Genomic DNA, 23726 nt, shown 5'->3' with positions numbered 1-23726 from the left:
GCGCCCTCCCCGCCGGCCCCCGGCGGAGCTGCCGGAGCTTCGTGGGCGGCGGGAGCGGTTTAAAAGGCACTTGTCCTGAAGGCGGTGCCGGCCTCGGCGGCTTTCCGAGGCAGCCGGGCTGGTCCGCGCCTCCTCCTTAACGCGCTCCTTGAAGCTCAGGGGCTGCCCGGGCAGCGGGCAGCACCCGCGCTGCTAGTGACTGTCAGGTACACGCAGAACACCTGGGCTAACTTGCGGGGCGGGGGAAAGGAAAAAAAAAAAAAAGAAAGAAAGGGGAAACTAGAGGAAGGTCGAGAGATCAGTCATTTCCTCGTCTAGTGACTGCAACCCCTCTGACGTTAAGCTGCGGGCCGTCAGTTTAGGCCAGAGGGACTGTCCAAGAAGTCTTGTAATAACAAGAAATAACTGCTTTGTGCCTTGTTACTAGCTTCAACCCAAAGATCTTCAAAACCTTGACTGAACTATTTCCACACACACGCATCACCCACCTCACCCTGCCCCCTTTTCTGGCAAAGAATAAGGTTGTGGCTTTCCCCGTGTCAGTATTTTTCAGCTTCTGGTCTGCGAACTGTGGGAACGTTTTGAACTCCTGAGAAGGGATCAGCGAAAGCGACCAGGAAAAGCCAGCCGGAAAAGTAAGTAGGCTTAAATTTGCAGTGCTGGTGCTCATACTGCTGTTGCAAAACTTTTAATTGTCTGAACATTGAAATATGGTTTAAAGCTGTTTTCAGGATGCTTCAGAATTTCAGATAACCCAAATGGCTGTTGCAGCAGGCATTTAGAGATAGTCCAGTAGTAAGAAACAGAAAAAAAAAAATTAAAAGTGCTGCTGTTATTTCTGCTGATGATTCAGCAGAATGTACATTCATAATTCTCCATATCTATCACAGTAACACAGTTGCACAGCATTGGTGTGGATGGGGATGACTGACAGTCTTAACAAGGGTCTGGCCACTAGAACTTTTTTGGCTGAAGTTTTCACAGAGGAAGACTAAAATTTTCAGACAGACTTTTAAAATGTCTTCTACTGAATGTGCAATAGAATGTATTCTGGGCTAACAGGTGTCTTGATTTATATTACAGAATTTTCGTAAGATACTGCTTTACTAGCTGCTATAGAAATGGAAAAACTAAGGTTAATTAACTGTACAGTTTCAGAAGCAAGCACGTTTAGGTGACTTGCGCTGAATTAACTCTGTGGGGATCAACTCTCGCATTGGCCTTCCTCAAGTGGTAGTAATCGCACTTTGAAATACTTTTTGTTTGTGGCAATTCCAGGCCTTCTCGGGACACACGATAGGTGTTCCAGTTCTGCATTTAGCAGTATTCCTGGGCTGAAGTATTTTATTGTCTTGCAATGTACTGTGAAACATCTCTGAAATGGAATGGGGAAAGGGTGTAGGGAGAGAATGGAGTTTCACCCATGCAAAGCTGCTTTTGGTAGCTGATAAAGCATGTTCATTTGAGATAGCATTTACCCCCTTGTATAGACTTGAGGGCCTTAAATTCAGCAGTCTCCTGCTAAAAGCTTCACTATGCTTAAAGGTATATTTGTGGGGGGAGCTGGGGCAATATTGGGTTATAAGCAGAATCACATTTCAGTGAAGGAAAGCTCTAAGTTCAATAAGAAAAAAACCTGCTGCTAGTTTCAGGCTTGGGTTCTGATTGCTAAACCATATTTCATCTGCCTAAGTAATCTGTCCAGAGCTGATGTGTTTTTTTGATTGTAATGTACAAATTTTGTGTAGGGTAACAGTTTGCTTAAAGGCTGACACAGTTAAAAGAAGTGAAGATGGCTGAGCATGATCCTGGGGGAAAGGGCCTAGGAAATGGCAGTCTTTAGCCTCTGCCACAAACTGAGCCCAGTTTTCTGAGCTGAGTGCTTACTGAAGTGCTCTGTTGGGTTCAGCCATCACATCTTAAGACTTGGGGCACTAAACAGCCATCAAGTATTGCCTTTTGTTTGGAGTTTCTAATCCATTACTGTGATTCAAATCATATCTTTAGCACACAGTTCTTCATAGGTATAGTAGCCTGTCCCCAAGGATGCAATGTTTTTAGAACTTAAATATTCCAAAACTACATGGGAAGTTGGTTATTATTTAACGTGACACTGAAATCATGCAGTACTGAGGCACAGATCTAGCACGTGGCTGGAATTCCGTTGTTCTTTTGCTAATAACTTGAGAAAGAAGAACCAAACATGTTTATCTGCTTTGATTATTATTATAGTATAGACAGACTGTTATTGTTTTAAACTACTGTTTATTTGTACTGTAGCTGTAGCCTCTAAATATGACCAAAACTTTTGTGCAGCCCATGGGTTGCCTAGAGAAGCACAGAGTCCTTTGAGCTCTTCTGCCTCTCTTAGTTTGGCTGATCATCTGCTAAAGTCAACCCTGTTAAGGAGCTACAAAGGAATTCGTGACTCTCGAGCCTGCTGCTTTTTTTGTGTCTTGAGGAAGTTTTCCCCTGGAGAAGACAAGCCTCCACTCTACATTTTGGTGGGGGTTTTTTGTTCCATGTTTTCTCTGTGTTAGCCCTTCCCTATGCAGACTGTCCTAGCCACACTGGTTTACTCAGCTTTAACTTTGGTATGCCAGTTGTTACCAAGCTAGAGGTCAGTGTGGTAGTAGCAGCTACAAATAATGTAAACTTGACAGGATTGGGCTGCAACCAGAAATTACTAGGCCTAAGCTATGCCTGATTTAATAGGCAGCTATTAAGGCTTAATACATCATTGTCCCCTAGTTCCCAGTTTGAATGCACAGTGACTGAAGCATTTACATTATTGTAACTTTCCTAGCAACTTCTTAAAGGTATCCAGACAGTTTCTGAAATTGTTGTCCTACATGGTAGCATCAGACCTTTAGCCAAATAATGGAAGGATAGTGGATCTCAAAGAATAATGAAATGTATCTGTGCATGTACATTAGATGTCAGTTTGATGATTAAATCAGAGTATGCAAAATTCCTGGGAAGAGCTTGTGTTACTTCAGCCGTCCATTCTTCCTGTGCTAACATTAGCACACAGGGAGAAAGCCAAAAAGTCTTTCATTCTTGTCTACTAATTATGCCATCTTCTCTCCAACACTGAAACGGTTTGCTTTAATTCACAACTCCAGGTTCAGTAGCTTTCATGGGTTCCCTCATTTCTTAATACTAGTCACTTTTTTTCTGAATAGCTTTACACAAGGGTCCTATGGCATCTCTCATGCATTTCCCCATGATCCAGCGTATACCTCCTTCTGAATCTGATGAACTGCTGACTGCTATTTTTTCTTCTATTTCATTGCTGATAAGTTTTTTTTCTGTAAGAACTGGTTTTCTAAAGCATGTGTTTTTCTGTCTGATTGTTTGGTAGCTCTATAACTTTCAGCACAAGATGACCATGCTGAAGCTAAAATTCTCAAGATCAAATTAGCCTATTGATTTCCCAGTTAAGTTTAATGAATTAAACACCTGCCTTATCCTGATATGTTGTTTCCTTCCCTAGATCTGTTAGCCAGCAGAATGTTGTCCTGCTACATAGTATTTCTTGGTAGTCCTTCTTGATAGTATTTCTTAATATGGCTAGGAGAGCTGCTGTTGCTGTTATTTTATAGCTAGTTATCTGTAGCTTTTTGCTCTTCAGAAATATAAGCAGGAGCAAAGTCCAGGTCTTGTAGTTATTTTCCATGTGCCCAGGTAATCAGAAAGCTATAGACAATGTCAAGTACTTCCATGGGTATGAAGATACGGCTGTAAGTTTGTGCAGACAGCTGAATGGGTTTTGCAAGTCAGTTGCATTGATAAGATTTAGATTTTATTAATGATAAGAGTACATATGTTGTGAATAACTGGCCTATGTGGGAACTTGGACTACTGTTCTCAGAGACTTGCATTAACTGTTTCTTTTGTTTTGTGCAGTAGCAAGCTGGGAAGGCCTTCCATGTGATAAACAATAGTGTAATTGCCTTCTTGGGAGTTTTTTGACAATGAACCTGTATTTTCACTGCCTGGGTAGAGTCTCTGTCCAGCCTTCACTGAAGAATTCTTACCAGTTTTGCACAGGCAGTGGTGGATCAAGTTTTGCTGCTCTGCTTTGACTGTTGCCTACCATTTTGTATGTCCAATTTTGTTTGTGTTCTTGTGTTGTTGTGGGTTGTTTTGGGTTGGTTTTGTTGTTTTCTTTTTTTTTTTTAGCTAATTAATAGATTTTAATCTATTAATTGAAAACCTGAGATTGTGACACCTAGACTGGACTAGAGCTAAGGTCAAATTGTTCATTTTCATTTATTTTATGGAAATCAGGTTCTGAGGCAGGGCTGGGACTTTAGAGAACTTCTCAGAAAACCTCTCTTAACTAAAGCATGGGCAGAATTTTCCAATCCAAATCAAAGATCGCAGTGGCTGTCATTTGAAACATCCTTGTTGGAGTTGAGTCTAGTAGTGCCAGATCAAATTAAGGATTGAGCTGATCAGGCATTACAAAAATTCAATTTTTGGCACCTGTTTTTCGTGGAGCAGAATTCAAAACTCCATATACCATCCAGGAGAAAACTTAGATTGCTACTCAGAGGTGCCCACAGGGAACTGCCTGTTCCTGTTTTCACAGAGCTCTGCTAAGCTCAGCCATGTCTGAAGAGGCATGTTAGGAACAAACCCACAGATCTTTCATAGATACAGGCATCCGTAATATCTTCTCTAAATACTGAAGTTTTGCTGCTGCTGTCATAACTTTATGGCATAACATGGTTAAAGTCCTTTCCTAGAGAAAGCTAGACCTGAGTTCAGTTACCGCTTCAGCATGTTGGGATTTAACCTGCATGTCCTGCTTTACTAGGATAGTGCCATAGCTACACAGCTTTGACATAACATTGTTTTCTAAGCCCTCCCTGTTTCTTTCAGGTTTACTATTTCTTTATCTTCTGTCTCTGGTCCATTTTATTGTTCAGTTTTGCACTATACTACTTGTTTTCTTGTTTTCAGTTCTGTATTATGTGTTTCTGTTTTTATTTCTTTGCCAGTTTCATGTTTAAAATCGATGCTTATGATCTTTTTTCACTGTGGCATTGCAATGCTATAGATGGTGCTGTATTTGTGTACATATAGCTGAACAGGTGACCAGAATCTTTAACTTACAGATGTAGTGAGTCTGATTTTCTTTTTCCCTACTTTCTGGTGACATTTCTTTCTTTTGCGTATGTGTTTCTGAGGAAGGAAGGTTCTTGCAAGAAGTAGTCACCAGAAAATTATTCAATGAAGTTTTCTTCATTTCATTTGATGATCCTAAGCCCAGACACCCTTGTTGCTCTTCCAGTTCCTTTGTTACAGGACCCTGTTTTAGGGTTAGCTGTTGCAGAAATCCGTTCATGCTGGATTGTTCTGCCAAACACACTTGAAGAGTCAATTGGCGAACTCTTTTCCCCTACAAACCTGTTTGAACTAAACTCTGTGACTGACATCTTTACAAATCTGGTATAGATGATGTTTTGGTAGGTGGATTCTTAGCTTTACTGTATGCATGGATGATGAACACCACTGCTCTGTTAGAGCTCTTCACAGACCATACATATCTTCAGTTCTACCTAATAAATGCCATTGATTTATGAAGACCTGACCAACACATCTGAAAGTCCTGTGCTTCAATAGCCTAGTAAAATTAAAGCATAACTGCAAGGACATGAGCCTGGTAGGTTTTTTTATCATTCCTGTACTCTGTAGCATAGAACCTTCAACATATGAACATCTTCAGCACCAACTGGTAACTAGGGTCTGTCCAAAGTAATTTCTGTATATTGTCCACCTTATTTGATTGCTCTGTTTGGGATTGTGGAGTCATTTCTCTAGCTGTATGAAGGTTAAGCTTTTTACTTGTGTAGTTAAGAACAGACACAAGGCTGTCTCACATTAAGATGTGAGCTCTGTCATCAGCCACAGAAGAAACGTGAAGCCATAAGGTGAGTCTGCAAATAAAGCAGGAGTTTGCTGTGAAATACTTCTCAAAGAAACTTCTCTACGTGTTCATTTTGCTTACTATGAATTTTAAATATTTCAAGGAAAAGCAGCACTGGCCTCTGTTTGCTGTGCACTCATGGCCTTTATATGTAACCTTGGCATCAAGATGTTGAGGAGGGTCATTCCCACTGGCTGGTAATCACCTTCAGAACATGAAGCAACACCCTTAAGTACATAGGAGACAGGAAAACGCTATCGCTTGGATAATATAATCTTAACCAAGCAGCAGTTGCATAAATGGGGACAGGATCTATCACAAGTCAAGTCCTACTCACTGCTCATGTAGGATTTGGTTTGCTGCCTAGTGCACAAAAGATATACACAGAAACCGTGTGTTATAAAATAGCTACCAAGAATGAAATGTTTCTTCCAAATGCAGATCCTAACATGGATAGGGAAGTTGAACTTCTTTGTCAAAACTAGCAGCAAGAGAGTTGCAGCTTAGATAAATAGTTATCATTACTACTTTTCCAGAGGTGTCTGCCCTGTGCTGTGTTGTCAGAAGCAGCAGTTCTTCAGGAATTTCTTCAGGCACGGCAATGGCTGTAGCCTGTACTGCAGAGGGGCAAATCCTTTCAGAAAGTGTTAGGAAGAGAGCCTCATAGAGGATCATTGGAGACATTCCAAACCTTGTATTAGTTAAGTAAAGTAGTTACTTCGTGCCTTGTTTTCAGCAGTGAAACTGGAATATAAATTTATAATCCATCCTAAACTCCCTCTTCTTCCCTCTCCCCACCCCAGTCATTTCTTCCTGTGACCACACTGTGTTTTACTATCTATCCTTCAGTTTCCCCTGTGACTTGAGAGGTTTGCACTGTAAACATGATGACTGAAAGTATTCTGGTTATAAATAACAACCTTCTGCTTTTTTTGTTTTGTTTATTTTTAGCTTGATGCAGCGCTTGAGAGGCTAGTGGTGTGTGTAAGCAGGGTTGATGAAGCAGCTACAGAGGGAAAGGACTTTTGGTGGCTTCTCTGCTGAAGGAAGCATATCATGTAACTTCTCCCTTCTGCACAGACACTTGTTTGATGTCTGCTTGTTCCACTTTGCCAGAAAAGATGAACCAGCTGCTGGCGGTTATTGGTGCACTGAGGTCACATGAAGTATAGAAATTATTCTGAGTTAGCTTGGTGTGTATGCATGATCTTGGTTTATGTTCTCTCCTCTGATCATCAACTGGAGCTTTATGATGAAGTCAGCTCCAACAAAGTTTTTGGCAGTGGATTGCCTCTGGAAAAATGAAGCTAGCAAATGATTACCTGTCTCTGAGGGGATGTACATCCTTATCAGTTGGCTTAAGCATGACAAAGAGGTCATCAGCCGTGGTACCATTCTGATTAACTTATCTGATTCCACTATCACTTGCTACTGCTTTTGGATTTCAGAAGGGGTGAGGATGGCAGATTCAGACCCAAGGTCACTGAAGCCACAAAAAGCAGGAATAAGAATGATCGTATTTCCATGGGTTCTCATGGCCATCAATGTGTTTGCACTGGAAAGAGAAGCCATCTCTTATCTATATCTGAGAGGGGAAGAGACCAGTGTTCTGCTGCTCAAAGTGCTCCAGGTGTTTGTCTTACGTGGAGTTGATTACACAGCTCAATCATCATAACAGGTTCCCAAAACATTCTCTTGTTGAAAACAAACATAAGATTGCTGGTTGATAAGAGATACCATTAAGATACTAACGAATTCATTAGTCCATGGAGTAAATCTTTAGAGGCTAAAGTATTTTTTGGCAAGGCACATGAAATATAAAATACCCCTTATCAGTTACATAATTTTTTTTTTTTTTAATATAGGTCTAATTTGTTACTGTTTTCTGAGACAAGGATCTCTGTGCCTCCCATGTTGTTGTAATGCTCTTTTCAGTGGATACGATCAGTTTATTAGAGGAAAATATATCATACTGAATCCAACAGCCTCAGGAAGGTGAGGCTGCTGCTGCTGCTCTATGTCCCCAGGTCCAAGCAGTATCAAGGCTGAAGATATATTCCCAGCAGGCACATGCACACAGAACATGTATCTATACAACATATTCACATATATACATGGCAAGTTGCACAGATTAGGCAGGCAACACTGACAGCCTCATTCTCCTCCCCTCTCTGGCTAAGCAGGATGGAGGTCCAATAGTGAGAATATATATACATATATAGAGATATACACATGCACATACACACACATATGTATGTACAAGGTGGATCCCTCCAGCAACTGGGCTCAGACACTCAGTCTGCCCAGTAGCTAGCTCCTGCATCCCAGTCTCCCCAGTTGCTGTCAGCTGGGCTTATGAGCCCTCAAGGCCATAGCCCCGCTCCAGTTGCTGGTACAGACCATCACATGTGCACACACATGGCTCGCCAGGACTTCCCAGGTCCCAATAGCTGCCCCCCCCACCCCCCACCATGCTCTTACTCTTAGAGATAGGCATATGCTCTCACACCTAGAGCTGGCAGGGTCTCCCATGGTCCCATAGCTGACCTCCCGTGCTGCTCTGGACTAGTGGAGATGGGCCTTTGATGGGCTGATGACTCCTGTGATGGACCTGGGAGTAGCCCAGCAGGGTATTATCCAGGCTTTCCGTCCTGCCATTGTCCCTCTGAGTAACTGTGGGTGTGTGGAAGAGCTTTTATCACACAATCCAACGCAGTTTCTTTAACCATCTCACCTTCCTATGTGGAGTAGAGTGGAAATTTTGCCTAAGAGCTACATAGGAATTCAAGGTCCTGATTTTTAATTTTTATTTTTATTTTTTTCCCAAAGGTTCACTCCTGGAGTGCGCTTCTTAGCTTAGGACATACACAAGGAAAACTGTTTGCTTCACAAGTTATTTCTAAATTTGTGAAGCTTTACATGAAGGCTACAGGTCTAAACAATCTATTCGTTAGTGGATTTAGTGGGAGTAGTGGAGGAGGACTGAGGATGATAAGCACAGTCCAAGAAAACTAGGAGAATGCATTCTTTATGACCCCACCCAGTCATTTTACACCTTTGTGCTTGTTTTAAAAAAAAACTTCCCTTCCGGCTTGGTGTAATTTTATACGTATCACTCAAGGTGATAAGTGGAAGGGCATAGGGCACCAGGGAGTGAGGCCAGAGAGGAAAGAAAGAAATGAGAGAACATGTGGTTCCTAAAATTGCCTCAATTTTTGTGTCTAGCCTCTTCAGACAGTAGGAACCGACCTTGCAATAACTCTGCTTTTCAGTGTACATTTGGGAGAATGTATTTTACAGAGAGTGGCAGTTTTTCTACCAGTCCTTTGGCTGATTACAGTCACCTGTATTTGTAAGCTTAAAGATACAAAATACTTCATAGACTTTGCTGTTCATGATCTAACTTGGAATTCTGCAGCACAGATGTGTTTTTCTACTGTAATGCTGTACTAATACTGTCTACCTGTGCTTTTCCACTATTTAAGCCAACTCTGTGCTTAGCTACCAGAAGAAAGGTTTTCTGCTCCTTTAAAACAGGCAAGTCAATGGATCTGCCACTGACTCCCCCCGTTGCATTATGTAGTTCAGATACATGCAGGTTAGATACACAATGTTAGGGACAAAAGTGCCCCATTTTGTAATTATAAGCCTATTAAAGCTGCAACAGTCACACAGCATGCTATTCTTCATGTCTCCAGCTTCTCTTTTTCTTTTTTTTTTTTTTTTTTCCTCCCCATAGTCATATTTTGAATCTAAGGAACAGCAGCCGAATCGTGGTCCTTATAAATTTTATGGCTGCATTCTAATTCATGTGGACTGGATCAAAAATTATTGTCCTTTACAAGAATCAGTGTAGATGGCTTGACAGCCCTCCTTTATCGTCTAATATTGGTAAGAGGAAGTACTTAATTATTAGTGATAGTGTTATAAATTGATGTTTGCTTCACTTTTTTTATTTAACACCTTCAATTTGATAATAGCAGTAAAGACATAAGACAGGCCTTTATCAGTCAGATAAAGAATCACCAACTCTTAAGTCTTTTGCATACAGCTTTTAACTACTTCAGCTCAACTCTTATCTGGCTGATAAGATTAATGGCAGTGTTTCTTATAGCTTTTTAATTTTATGCTTGCCATGAAGTTCAAAGGTTGTCTAAGAGTAGTATTCCACTAGTAATTAAGACTCAGATGCCCAGAAATTGCCTTTCTCTTCCTTTGTATAATGGTCTGGGAGTTTTCAGAAATCATAGCAGTAAGCTTTGTCTTAATGAAAATGACAGTACCTGCTTTTGCTCTTCCTTGAGCATGCTGGGACTGAAGGGCAAGGCTGAATTTCCAAGCTTTGGCTATCTCTGTTGGCAGTTCGTCATACTGCTATTCAGCAAACACTTGGAGAAACACTTCAACCAGTCATGAAACGCTGCTCTTTTGCTACTCTATGGACAATGCATATCATTTGTTGTACGCACAAGTATCTCAGTCCTTGCTCTGTGTGTGCTTTTCAAGAGATGGACAATATTAACGACTTTCATCTTTATTGTATTATCTACAGCTTAGTATTCAAAATTATCATCAGAGAACATGGTTATGTTAAGATGAAGTTGGTGACGTGGCGTGCAATACATAAAATGATGCCTCCAGCTATGGTTTTAGGGTAGATTTAGGACCTCTTTTAATGGCATGTGGTTTGTTCTGTTCTCTGTGTTCTGGTATCCGCTGTGAACCATAGCTAGACACAAGATCCTCTTGTATCATCCCTCAGGTTTACTTTTGTGTTAGAGGGTTCTCATGATTCAGTGCAGTGTAACTTCCTTGTTCAAACAGAATCAGAAATGCTCAATCTACAGTTTAGAAACCTTCAGACTGAGTGATGGTGAAACTTGGGTTGTGACCTCTGGTAGTATTTCAGACTAACACTTGCCATCATCTGGATAACTGATTTAGAGTTGAGCCCTGTTCGGTTAGTCAAATACATCTGTATCATTTATTTCACCACGGTGAACGGAGGCAGGACCGAACTTCTGTTGTTCTGTATATGCTCATAGTACTTGGAAGAGTCTGGGCATGTGTACAGAAATGAGAAAGGAACTGGAGATTTTAAGACCTCTCCACGTCTGGATTTACATTACAAACTTGTGTGGCTCTTCCAAATATTAACCGATCTACTTGAAGCTTAACAAACTTGAATGTGGAAAGTATGTAACCCAAACAGGACCTGAATTTTTGGGGGTTAGCAGGGGACTGTTTTGTGTTGCTATGTCTTTTGGAACAGGAAGATGGGGTGCATGTTTTTAAAACCTTGGATAGAAATGTTTTGATTATATTCTCATTTTATTGGAACAGTTTGGCCAAAACTAAGCCTCTGAACTGATTTGGTTTGTGCTTTTTGTATGCAGCTGTAGTTTTTGTTTGTTCTGATTTGTTTGAGTGGGTTTTCTGTTTAAGACTGATTAAAATTGCTTCGTAATTTGTAAATGAGGCTGATGTTGCCAGAACACACCAATTAATTACCGGAAAAGTTACATTCTATGTGAATAATGACATAAGGGACCATTATGCAATCACAGAATGGTTGAGGCTTGAAGGGACCTCTGGAGATCATAGGAGTACAACCCCCCTGCTCAAGCAGGGTCACCTAGACCAGGTTGCCCAAAACCATGTGCAGTCAGATTATGAATATCTCCAAGGATGGAAACTTGACAACCTCTGTGGGCAACCTGTTCCAGTGTTTGATCATGCTTGCAGTAATTTTTTTTTCCTTATGATTTAACAGAATTTCTTGTATTTCAGTTTGTGCCCATTGTTTATTTACTCCCTGCTGCATCAGGTATTTATATCCATTGATACGATTTCCCCACCCCCTCTCCAGGCTGAACAATCCCAGCTTTCTCAGTCACTCCTTGTATGTCAGGTGCTCCAATTTCTTAATAATCTTTGTGGCCCTTTGCTAGATCCTCTCCAGGATGCCCATGTCTTGCGCTGGGGAGCCCAGAACTGGACCCAGCAGCACTCCACATGTGCCTCACCAGTGCTGAGGAGAGGGGAAGAATCACCTCCTCCAACCTGCTGGCTATGGTCTGCATAACGCAGTCTAGGATGCTGCTGGCCTTTGCCAGAAGGACACATTGCTGACTTACGTTCAAATTTTTTGTCCACCAGGACCCACAGGTCTTTTTCTGCACAGCCACTTCCCAGATGATTGACTCCTCAGTGTTTACTGTTGCTGCCACCTCTCGTATGCTTCTTTCTCATGTATGAGTTTAGTCGGGAGCTCCTTGTTCATCTACACAGGCCTCCTACCACTCTTGCTTGGATCCCTGTTGCTTGGGATGGACCATTCTTGAGTCAGGAGGAGGTAATCCTTGAAAATCAGCCAGCTCTGCTGGACCCTTCTTCTCTTCAGGACGATATCCCATGGGATTCTTCTAAGCAGGTCCCTGAACAGGCCAAAGTCTGCTCTCCTGAAGTCTGGGGTTGTAAGCCTGCTATATGTCTTGTTTCTCTCAGGATCCTGAACTCCACCATCTCATGGTCATTGCAGCCAAGGCTGCCCCCAGACTTCATATTCCTGACCAGTTCATCCTTGTTTATAAGTATCATGTCCAGCAGAAAATGTCTCCTTGTCAGCTCCTCCATCACCTGTGGCTGGAAGCTATCATCACTGCACCTCAGAAGGCTCCTGGAGTGCTTGTGACCTGCTGTGTTGCCCTTCCAGCAGACACTAGGCTGGTTAAAGTTTCAGTTTCACTGGGCAGAAGTTAATACACTAGGATTCATGGGTAGCTCACTGTGTGACAGGGCAAGATGTGAAGTAGGAAGTGGTATTTGTGGGTAGGTAGATACGGACGTGGAAAAAGAGTGCTACAGGTGTTAGTGGCCAAACATACATCTTAGTATGGACGGCATTGCTGTAAATACGAAATAAGATACATGTGATAATATGGAGGTGAGAAGAAAGCCAGAGGGCTGCTCAGATGGAAATTGCTGGTAGAACAATCCTATTCTAATGTTGACTGGATCAAAATCTGCAGGTAGGAGGAAAAAATTGTGATGCTGAGAGTTACAATTTGCTAAACAATAACATGAGAAAACAGTTCACAAAATGTCATTCGGGCTTCTCCGTGAATTGAAACTATGGAAAGATGTAAAAGAACCTTCAGATGTGTTTCAGGAGTACAAAGGTAACAATCTCTGATAGTACCCTTGATATGATACTGTTCTTACAAACAAGTTTTGGTATCTTATTTCACGCAATAAAGGTGAAATGAATCTTGAATGTGGTGTAAATAAAAAATTATAATTTCAGTAAAAATACCCTTTTGTGGCTGACTATGTAGGGAAAATTGCTTACAAAATAATGAGAACTGAAGAGATGCTAGGCTGTGTCTGTCCTAGGAGATAGAGAACAGCAAGCCCTGAGTGGAAAATTCCAGCACCTTCATCAGACTGAAGGCTTAGGTAGCAATATTGGTATTTTGCTGCCAGGCAGACTGTATTTGCTGAATCAGAACGTTCGACCAATTGTGGTTAGCTTTGAGTGTTTAGGTAGCAATTTGTTTAATTTCTGCGCAGTAACCCTTTTCTAGGAATGTATTGATGTACAGCTAAAAACTAAACACCTCTGGGTTAGCTCCCTTGGTTGAAGGCAAACACATGCTTAAGTGACTTGCTGGACTGGAGCCCAAGGGCCTTGTTCACAATTATGGCTCTGTTTCCCATTGCACTCACATTCTGTCATCAAATGTAGCGCTAGCCAGCATCTCTGCTTAACGATATAGCAGTCCTGTCATTTTGCTTGTAATTTGGAGTTACATTTCTTGCCCCATATTTCTAGAAGCAGCAAACACAGGGCAAAGGAATTATCAGAGTATCTCCTAAACGTGTTAAGATGTTTATGTCACTGAATCAGACAAAAGAATAGATGTTTACAATCCTTCTGGCTAGTTTTAAAATCGTGTACATCTCCTAACTCCTGTTTTAGTGGGTGCAGGACTGAGAATAGCAGTAAGTGGCACATCCATTGAAAGAATAACTTTTTGGAAGTAGTGATTTGTGTATCCTTGAGATGCTGTCTGCAAAAAGAAGTCTCTGAAATGGAGGAGAAAGCAGGTGGATAGATACAGGAAGCAACTGGCTATCCGGAAGAAAGAAGTGGCTTTCTTAGTGTTAAAATTGGAGTTCTGTCTTTTGGAGGTGGACGTGACAGTTTGTGAGTAAGCAGGAAGTAACTCAGCAATAAAGTAATCTCCCTTTGACACTGACATTTTCTTTAAAGGTTGAGGAGGGAAAATCCAGATAAGAATGAATATAACCTTCCAATTTTGTTTCTGCAATTATTTACAGAGTAATTAATGTAAAAGCTTTCTTTACCTAAGAGAAGCATAAATTAATGGCTTCCATATAGTAAAGATTGTGAGTGTGGTTTATTTACTTACTGCTGTTACAGACTATCTAATTAGTGCTTTTAAACTGCATTCACAGTTCTTGTCTCTAGCTTGTCAAAATAAATTATCTGAAAGGAAATGCCAAATCCAAGGTTAAAAAAGTAACCAAACTTATTTTGTCTACAACCAGGTTTTTCAGTGGAGACCGTGGAACTGTTCTTCCTTGGCTCCTGCTCCATGAGATCAACTATGGAACATGCTCAAGAACATGAAGCATGTCTTGAGCAAACCCAGATGTATTGTGTGGAGAGACCAATATATAACCAAGAGCTCTTGCAAGGACAGCTGCACAGACGAGAAAGAACACCTCAGACTTTAAGGCAGAAGATTGTACATTCTTGTCGGTAGGGTTTTTTGTCTTTATTTTATTGGTTAGAAATGTTCTAGTTCTTAATTGATTCATGCACATAGCTAGTAATCTCTTCAAAGAAACCTAAAAGATAAAAGCACTAGTTCTGTTTTGATTATTCAGCAAGAATGTGATGAAATTGTATGTGTGGTTTTATATTATAATATATAACTATTACAAAAAAATGGATAAATTAGTTGAATCTTCATGAAAGTGCAAAGGAAAAATATGCAGCATAGGAATGTGAAGTATTAGTCAAATCATGTGACAGGCATTCATAAGACCCAGAAAAATATCTGTCCTTTTTATGTGGAAATACTTACGGCCAGATTTATGCTTCACATGATCCTTTCACAGAAGAAAGATGGAGATGTATGATAGCTGAGTAGAAATCTAAATTACTAGTCTAATAGGGACTTAATAGAGGCATTCTGTAGCTTTTAACTAACTGCCTTGGAATCTAAGTATCATCTGGTTAGGGAATGTCTTTAACTGCAACTCTTGCTCTGTGGTACCAGAGGATAGTGAAGAAAAACTTATTCTAGTTAAGTTCTCATTAGCTTTATATTTATCTGTGCTCCATTTGCAGAATTCATTCAATTTCTTACTAGAACCTTGTTCTGCTAGGCAACAAATGATTGCTGCCTGACTGCTTGTCTGTAAAATATTTCTGTTTACATGACTTGACATTTGGAGATCTGTTTTGGTTAATGGAATGACCATTCTAATGGTAGTGGCACCTAATTCCACCTCAAAAAACTTACCTGTCCTGAATAAAAATATGTGGATCAAAATCCTCCTGAGCTATGACTTGTGATTCAGTCTGGTTAAACATGGAGAATTGCGGATGACTCTAGTTCCCCTCTCACTTGTAGCCATAAGCTTCTTCACTGTGCAGTTTAGTCCCATGGAATTCAGAAATGTTAACAAATCTCTGCAGTTCTCTTGCAGTTCCCCTACACAGAAAAGCATTTATATGATCCCAGTGTTATATTTTTACCCAACGTTAAACTTCCTTACCACAGTACAATCAAAGTATGATGTATGGCAGTACTGGATAGAGATATTTATTTCCTGGCTCTATTCACTTGTCATGAGTCAGGGTTTCAAAAGGTTAATAACTCTGCTAAAGAGACACAAGGATCAGTGTTGCTGGCTTCAGTGCATTTCCTTTCAGGGTAAAGAAGGGTTATGTTCTCAAATAGCCTTAAAGTTAGCCTATCAGTACCAGTGATAGTTACAAGCATTAGTAAAATAATAATTTTTTTTTAAAAAGCATAATAATATAAAATGTTGTAATCAAAAAAGTATAAAGCATGCAAATAGTAAATAAAAATAGGAAAAAGCATTGCAAAGCACTTTAATGAGTGAAAACTACTGTCAGAAAGCAAGTTATCCTCAGGGGATTGTTACTAGGAATGATCTCGGCAAAAAGTGTGTGACTGCTCAATCGTGCATGGACTGGAACAGTTTCACTTCCCACTGACCTCTAGCCTCACAAGACTGTGATTCTCTTCTACAGTTCCATAAGGTTTGTGCACAGAAACCAACATGTGATAAAGAGCTAAATTAACTGGAGTCATAGATGTTTGTGCTTAAGCTTTGTCGAGAAATTACTGTCATCGGGGGTCTGAGCCTGCCTTTAATGGAGCTGTTTCCCTGCACAGGGATGAAAGACAATTTTTTCGACCTGTTTGTCCCCTGCTAGTGTCTAACTTTTTCTTTCTGCTTTGTATTTTCAGTTGTTCTTCTAAGAAAGCCAAGTCTCATCTTTACAGTTTCTTACCAATTTTAAAATGGCTTCCCCGTTACCCAGTGAAGGAATACTTATTAGGAGACATTATCTCAGGTATAAGTACTGGGGTTATGCAGCTTCCTCAGGGTGAGTATCTCTCTGGATTTATTTATCCTCTTCTTTGCTTTTTCTCTCTGTGCTTTTATGGTAGTGCTTGGATTCCTGAACATGTGCTCATGAGAATAGGATGCTTATTTCAGGTGTGTGTGTCAAGATCAGTACAGCATTCTGGGGACCAGCCCATAATGATGATTCTCTTAAAACTGCAAGTGAGTGATATGGAGCAAACTCTGAAAGAAGCTTGCCTCTCTGATCAATACCAACAGCTCTTGGTGACAGAACAACTTTTCACAGTTTAAGTGCATGTCTAAACCTTTGCTGAATGCACCCAATTATTTTCTGATCTCGTCATCCTGACAAGTTGTAGCAAATTTCCTACAGAGGGTCGCAGTATCTAATAGACATATAGACATAATGTTTCAGGACAGCAGCTGTTGCAAAGTAACCAAACTGAATTCAACCAGAGAAGAACGTGCAAGAAATCAGAGACTGATCCCTCTTTTTCTCTTAGGGCTAGAAGTCACCAGTTTAAGCTGGAACCATAGTAGCGGGCAATGATTTACATGGTGGAAAGAAATCAAAAGCATCTTCTATAACAAGACAGCAAATCTGTGGAATTTCTATTAAATTACTTGGAAGTTTCACCCCAAGTGGAGCCTGGCCCTGAAGCAGGAGCAGGCTCTGTGGAAGACGAAGAGAAAGCCAGTGTTCACTGTTCTGTTCAGCTCTTGGTGACTGGATCAGTGCAATCTTTTGTTCAGCCTGACACCTTACTATCAGCAGTTTCAGAACTGCTATGGGGTTAGAAAATGAGAGCATTTTTACAGTGGTGTCATTATGGGGTGCCATCACTGCTCTGGGAATGACAGCTTCATGACAGCTGCCACAGTCCCAGTAGATTTCCCCAGGAGGTCTTGGAGCAGAGGGAATTCTTGAATTTGTGCAGAGCACAGTCCAGAGGAGTCCTCATGCTAAGGGTAATATAATTAAGCATATATAAGTTTACTTGCATTTTGGCTTATTTCATATTTCCACCTCACTTGTTCCACTTTAGGCTGAGGCAGGTCTGTAGAATTAATCTATAAATCCAAGAAGCCTAGATTTTAATAGCTGGTAACCCATTAAAGCAATGGAATATTCTAACTTAGTCTGTGCAGTTGACTTCTTTATTTCTGTAGCTTCCCAGTTTTGTGCTATTTTTTATAATTACGGATGTTTTTTCTTACACAAATATAAACATCAGCTTATCTTAAACTGATAAGTAGTGTGGTTAACTGTCAAGCAAATTTGTCATATACGAGACACAAACATTACCAGTTGTATACTGAAACACAGTTTATGTGATGACCAGATAAGGACAGTAAAATTTAAGTGGTCAGCAGTGAACTTTATACTTAATTTTGTGACTTTGTTTTAAACTAAACATTATTCTTTCCTTCGGTGACTGCAGACATGCCCTTAAACTCCTCCTAATCTTTCCCTTTCTAAAAAGACAAAAGTTGAACTTTTATTTTTCTGGAATGGATGTAATTATAGCAACCATGAGTTCAAAGAAGCCTGGGAATCATTCCAGACAGAACTACAATAACTGGGGTGTTTAAGCTGTGAACTCCTGTCATGTCAATATCTCTTTATTTCCTTGGCACTCGCAGCCTTTAAAAATGCCAGTACAAATGAAAAGGAAAAGGAATAAAAGGGTATTCAGATCAGGAGCTTCACATAGACCCACCCTCCCAGTTTTGAAACCACTGGTTTTCAGTTCTGGTCGTTTGTACTGTTAAGTTCATCACCATGTTAAAGGCCAGGCTGTTATGATACAGGGTGTTCTAATGATACTCTTGGCATGAGGGGTAGCCCCTGGGGCAGAGAATATATGTGGTGTGAGTTTCAGAAGTACTTAATGAAAAGCTCATTGCTGCAGGAGAATAAACGATATCATCAGTCCAGTTCTGATAGGAATATGAATTCTTGGTTAGGACTCAGACATTGCTTAGGGCATGAGCAAGGCCATGTGAGCTATTACACTGCACAAGCGTGCTTGGATGACACAGAAGATCCCTTCCTGGTTTTGTTCTTTCATTGTAACTTGATGCTTTGTCTCTCAACTTAAAAATAAATTAATAGGGAGAGGTGTTTTCGACTATCACTAGCTCTCCATGGCAGGTGAACCATTGCCTCCTTTTATAATTTGCACTAGACCGTTGAGCTTTTCAGTCCTAACTTGGACCAGTCTGCCCAAGCGTGGTAAAAACGCACGGCTTCCTCAGGTGTCACGAGTCTGCACTTGCAAAAGTGAATTGGAGAACCAAGCCAAGCCAGGACACAGCGTTTTCTTCTCGAGGCCTATTTGTTCAGTTCTGGTGTCTAATTCTCATTAAAGCAAGCCATATAGAACTATTGATGTTGCTGGAACTGCTCAGGACGGTTATGCGCCATATCACGTGGTGCCCAGAATTTGCTTGTGAGCCTGGTCCTGTGATAAGCATACACTCAGTCACGCAGAGAGGGAGCACCGTGGGAAGTGTTCCTCCCCGGTGTCCCTTAGAGCTGTTCCCCCACAGCTCCATTGCTGTGCTTGCCAGCCCCCACTACAAATAGGAATGGTGTGGATCGCAGTTCCACCGTGTGGAACTGGACGGGGCTTAATAACAAAAAGGACTTCATTTTGGGGGAGAATACCAGACTGTATAAGCTCTATGACCTTACAGATTGCAAGCAATGATTCTCTGCTTATTTTACATTTTGGAGCATATTTTGTGGAAACGTAAACTGTTATGTCATCCCACTCGTTCTGGGGTGAGGGAGGAGGGAAGCATTTAATTAGTCATAGATTACCATGAAGATCATGTCTGATGAGAAAAGGAGGAGAAAAATCAAACATGTTCCACTGGTTTTGGGTGTTTCTATTTACATTCTGTGACAGATGAAAACAAAAGCAACAAAAAGTGTTTGTTGGCTTTTAAGAAGTACTTCCAGCCCAAAAGGCAAAACAATGAGTGCACTGGTGCACAGATGTACACAAAAACATCCACTCACACACCTGCAGTGCCTGTAATTAGAGACTTCTGGTTTCCTGACTCAAACCATCAGGTTTCTAGGCACTGCCCTACAGTATTTTACATATTAAATAGTATTCCTTGCAAGACTTCTTGTTTTTTAAACCTGTGATATGTCACTAGACTTCCTATTAGGTGATTTCAATTTTACTAGGCTTAAATCCTTTTGCTTCAGATGCTTTCTGTCATTTGCCTAACATACACATTTGTGTCTTGTTTTCTAGGTTTAGCATATGCTTTGCTGGCAGCTGTTCCCCCAGTATTTGGCCTATATTCCTCATTTTATCCTGTCTTTCTATATACTTTTTTTGGAACCTCCAAGCACATATCAATAGGTATATATGTATGGATAACTGAAAGTCTGTGTGTGTGCATGTGTGTTTAATAAAGTTGTAAAAAATAAAATTGGATAAATAGAAAGTGTAGTTGTTTTCTATAAATTCAAATTTAAGTGAATAGGAGAAACACAAATGTGTCAAACATTAGCATTTTTTTTGTTGTTGTTAATTTATCCATCCTACTTCAGAAGGAACAGAACAGCATCTTTTATTGGATTAGATCTAGAAATGTGTGCTGTGAACTCCTGAACTATAATTTCATCACTGCAGTCAGCTGTCTGTGTGGTCAGGATGAATCTTTAATTTGCATAATAGAAACTGGGATAGAAAAAAATGATGGTGTTTATTTACCATAGAGGTCTATGTTCACCATCTAATTGCTTTAATGGTGCTGAGTATTGGAGCAGATTTGGGGACTAAAAAATACAATATTTAAGTAGAAAACTATTACAGTTTAATTCCACTTATCTCTTAATAAGAATGACTCCTAAAAAAAAAAAAACTGCCAGGATTTTAAACAATTATTTTCCTTTCCTTCTTATTTCAGGCACTTTTGCTGTGATTAGTATGATGGTTGGCGGCGTTGCTGTGAGACAAGTGCCTGATGAAATTATTTCTGTAGGCTATAATTCTACTAATGTTACAGATTCCTTTGAATATTACCATGCTAGGGATACCAAGAGGGTACAGGTAGCTGTGACTCTCGCCTTTCTTTCAGGAATTATCCAGGTATGTGCTTGCAGTTTGCTGTAAGGGCCAGTTCAGATGTTGCTGCTAGGCTTGCAGTTCCAAGGGGTGCTGGGTCACAGTGGATCCCCTGTCAATAGACTTTTGCTTCAGCACTGCACTGTGTAGAACACAGGCTGCTTCGTGGCAGCCACGTAACAGAAGTGGGGAGGGATACATTGGAGGCAAGTCTTTGGCATCTTGGCTTGGCTGGGAAAAATGGGACCTCCCCCTTTTCACTTTTTCCTATCCCATCAGAAAAACTCAACCTGATGTTCTCTAATCTGTCCATAAATGCATACAAACACCTATATTTACCCATATCCCACATTGCACCTGCCAGTGGCATGGGAGATTTGGTGCATTGATGGCTGCTTACTGAACTGTGGCTTTAGAGAGGCCAAGTTCAGGTTTGCCTCACCTGGCTTGGGCATCGAGGTAAGAAGAGGTGTCCTGTGGCCTGTCTGCTACCTAGTGCTGATGTTCAGGCTACGGTGGGAGTCACATAGTTAATATTTCTCTTCTTCATTAGTTATGTTTAGGTCTCCTTCGATTTGGATTTGTAGCCATCTATCTAACGGAGCCTCTGGTGCGAGGATTTACTACTGCTGCTGCGGTTCATGTCTTTACATCTCAGTTAAAGTATCTCCTTGGCATTAAGACTAACCGATACAGTGGACCCCTCTCAGTTGTATATGTGAGTAACTACATTTACTAAACATGCAAATTCTGCATTGTCTGGATCTAGTACTTAAGCCTTTTCCTATTTTTTTTTTTATTATTATTTTGGCACTAAGTAGAATAATGCTGCAGTATTCAAAACTGGGTATGAGGTCTTTAAGTGCCATAGCAATATATGAGCATCTTAAAGTGCAGCTTGGGTGTGACTTGATAGATCAGCACGGTCTGAGATGGGCAGATTTTAGGATTCTGCTTAATGTAGTTTTGTAATAAGAGCAGATAATGTTCACTGAAGCAAGTCTCTTGTACGTAGTGGAAAAATGTGCTACTAAAATGCTTCACTGTAGACCAGACATGTTTTGCAAAGCTAGGAAATGTTATTCTTAGAACCTTGCCCAGTCTGTGTTTCTTTAATGTCACACACAGTTCTGATGGGAGTATTCTTCATTTCCTGTTTGTAAGCTGTTTTGTAGTGTGGTTGGACACAAAGTGCTGTGGCATGATAAATGTACCTGTTCTTTAGAGTAGTGGGAAAAAGTGTTTTGAAATAAGGACACTCAGTGTAAAGCATTGCTATTTATCAAAGAACCTAAGCATTAAAACTGATTGTTCAGAGCATGTAGGGATCCAGTATTTGACATAGCTCATAGCTTAATCTTCCACTCGCCTTCTGTCTAACACATAGTGATGCGAGAGGATGGAATAAAAGCCATGCGGTGTAAAGCTATGATTTGGTTAGTATGACTTAAGTAAAACCAAAAGCTCTAAGTTCATTTGAATTTAAAATTGACAGTTGGGCTCTGAAAAAAATGTAATGGATCCCATGCAGCAAATTATTTGTTTAAAGGGACGTTTCTAATTGAAATCACAACTAAAGCTTTTAAGTTGATATGAGCATTACTTTTCTTGCTGTTATGAACAAGCAGAGTTGAAATGCATCTGAATCTGATTTGCCTGCCAGTGTAGGAAGCCCCAAGTTGTTATCACAAAATCAATGCTCTGATTTTGCAGACAAGAACTCCTGAGTGGAAGAATAGGGAAGATCTCAGATATCTGTGAAAACCCAAGCTTTTGAGCAGATTGATGGCTCAGCAATAACGAAGCTTCAGGATTTCGACTACATGGAGGCTACAGAAAATACTTTGTGGGAATATTTCTTGTATATTTGTGCAGATATTACAAACCTTTTGGAAACAAGGCTGCACTAATGATTTATTCCTAAATTTGCTGTTTAGTTCACTAATCTGGAAACCAGACATACTAACTGCTAAACAAATAGGAGGGAAGGTACACATGCAAGATGTACTACCAGGACATCTTAAATGTATAATATCCTGATAGTTGCTGTAATTTTCCTTATGTCTAAAGAAGGGTATGTATAGCTTCTTTCAAAGACCTCTCCAGAGGTCTTTTTTTTTTTTAAATGTAGTGGAATAACAAGCAGTAATTGGTAAGGAAATCATTTACCCTGTAGCAACTTGCATGTTCCAGCAAGCTTTCTTTCTTAACACCCTTTTAATAGTGTTTTCAACTAAAAGATATTTGGAATAATCACCAGTTAATAATGGCCAGCAGTGTTGCAAGATTACTGTTATTTAATCATATTGCTATGGTAACCTCAGTGGTTGTATCAGCAGCCTTATCATTTTAGAATGGTTTATGCAGCTCTAAGTAGATGTGACTTGCCAAAGAATATTTGAAGGTATTAGGAGGAGTTTTCATTTATTGTTTTCAGGTAGCTGCCAGTATGAAGTATTTGTGAAAATGTTGAAGATAAGGGATATGGTTTAGTTTAGACTTTTTTCCCCATAGTGGATTTTTCTCCAAATTTTTGCCCCGTTTGAGGAAGACTGATATTGTAGATGATTGCAAGTGCATCTCCCTCACTGAGATACTCTGAAATTCTGTGTTTTGTGGGAACAATGGGGATTTTGGTGAGGCACTGATTCACGGTGGTTATCAATGCAGAATAAAAACACAGCTGAACAGCAGTGTATAAGTTACTCTTTTATGGCAAATCTCCATGAAGATTATATTTTCTTAGGAATAATTATGATACTTCTGTTGTGTTACAGAGCATAGCTGCTGTGCTTTCAGAAATAACAACGACCAATATTGCTGCATTGATTGTTGGATTAACGTGCATTGTTCTATTGTTGATTGGAAAGGAAATCAATCTCCGGTTTAAGAAGAAGCTCCCAGTTCCTATTCCTATGGAGATCATTGTGGTAAGCCAGTTGTGAAATTCTACAGCTAAATCATATAACTGTTCTAAAGCTGTAGAAACTATCTCATTTTCTATCAAGCCTTATTGAGCTTTAGAATAACTTCGGTTGGAC

General features: G+C 40.3%; 1 protein-coding gene across 3 annotated transcripts in view; it reads left to right on the top strand.

Annotated features, from left to right (window-relative positions):
* SLC26A5 (solute carrier family 26 member 5) overlaps nt 1-23726 on the top strand; it is a 37992-nt gene that overhangs the window by 383 nt on the left and 13883 nt on the right. For 2 of the 3 annotated variants that reach the window (XR_005932517.1, XM_030015241.2), the window contains exons 2-8: nt 544-635; nt 14513-14726; nt 16474-16613; nt 19867-19977; nt 20528-20709; nt 21239-21403; nt 23463-23615. Coding sequence is in view for 2 of the 3 variants with exons in the window: in XM_030015241.2 (XP_029871101.1) it covers nt 14560-14726; nt 16474-16613; nt 19867-19977; nt 20528-20709; nt 21239-21403; nt 23463-23615 (918 nt within the window). In the remaining variant the exon portion in view is untranslated. The remainder of the gene's footprint in view (nt 1-543; nt 636-14512; nt 14727-16473; nt 16614-19866; nt 19978-20527; nt 20710-21238; nt 21404-23462; nt 23616-23726) is intronic. The other variant, XM_030015243.2, reaches the window with a different exon arrangement.

Source organism: Aquila chrysaetos, chromosome 5 (genome assembly GCF_900496995.4).
Source record: "Aquila chrysaetos chrysaetos chromosome 5, bAquChr1.4, whole genome shotgun sequence".
NCBI lineage: Eukaryota > Metazoa > Chordata > Aves > Accipitriformes > Accipitridae > Aquila > Aquila chrysaetos.
The sequence above is the reverse complement of the archived record's forward strand: the minus strand, read 5'-3'. Positions and strand labels throughout refer to the sequence as shown.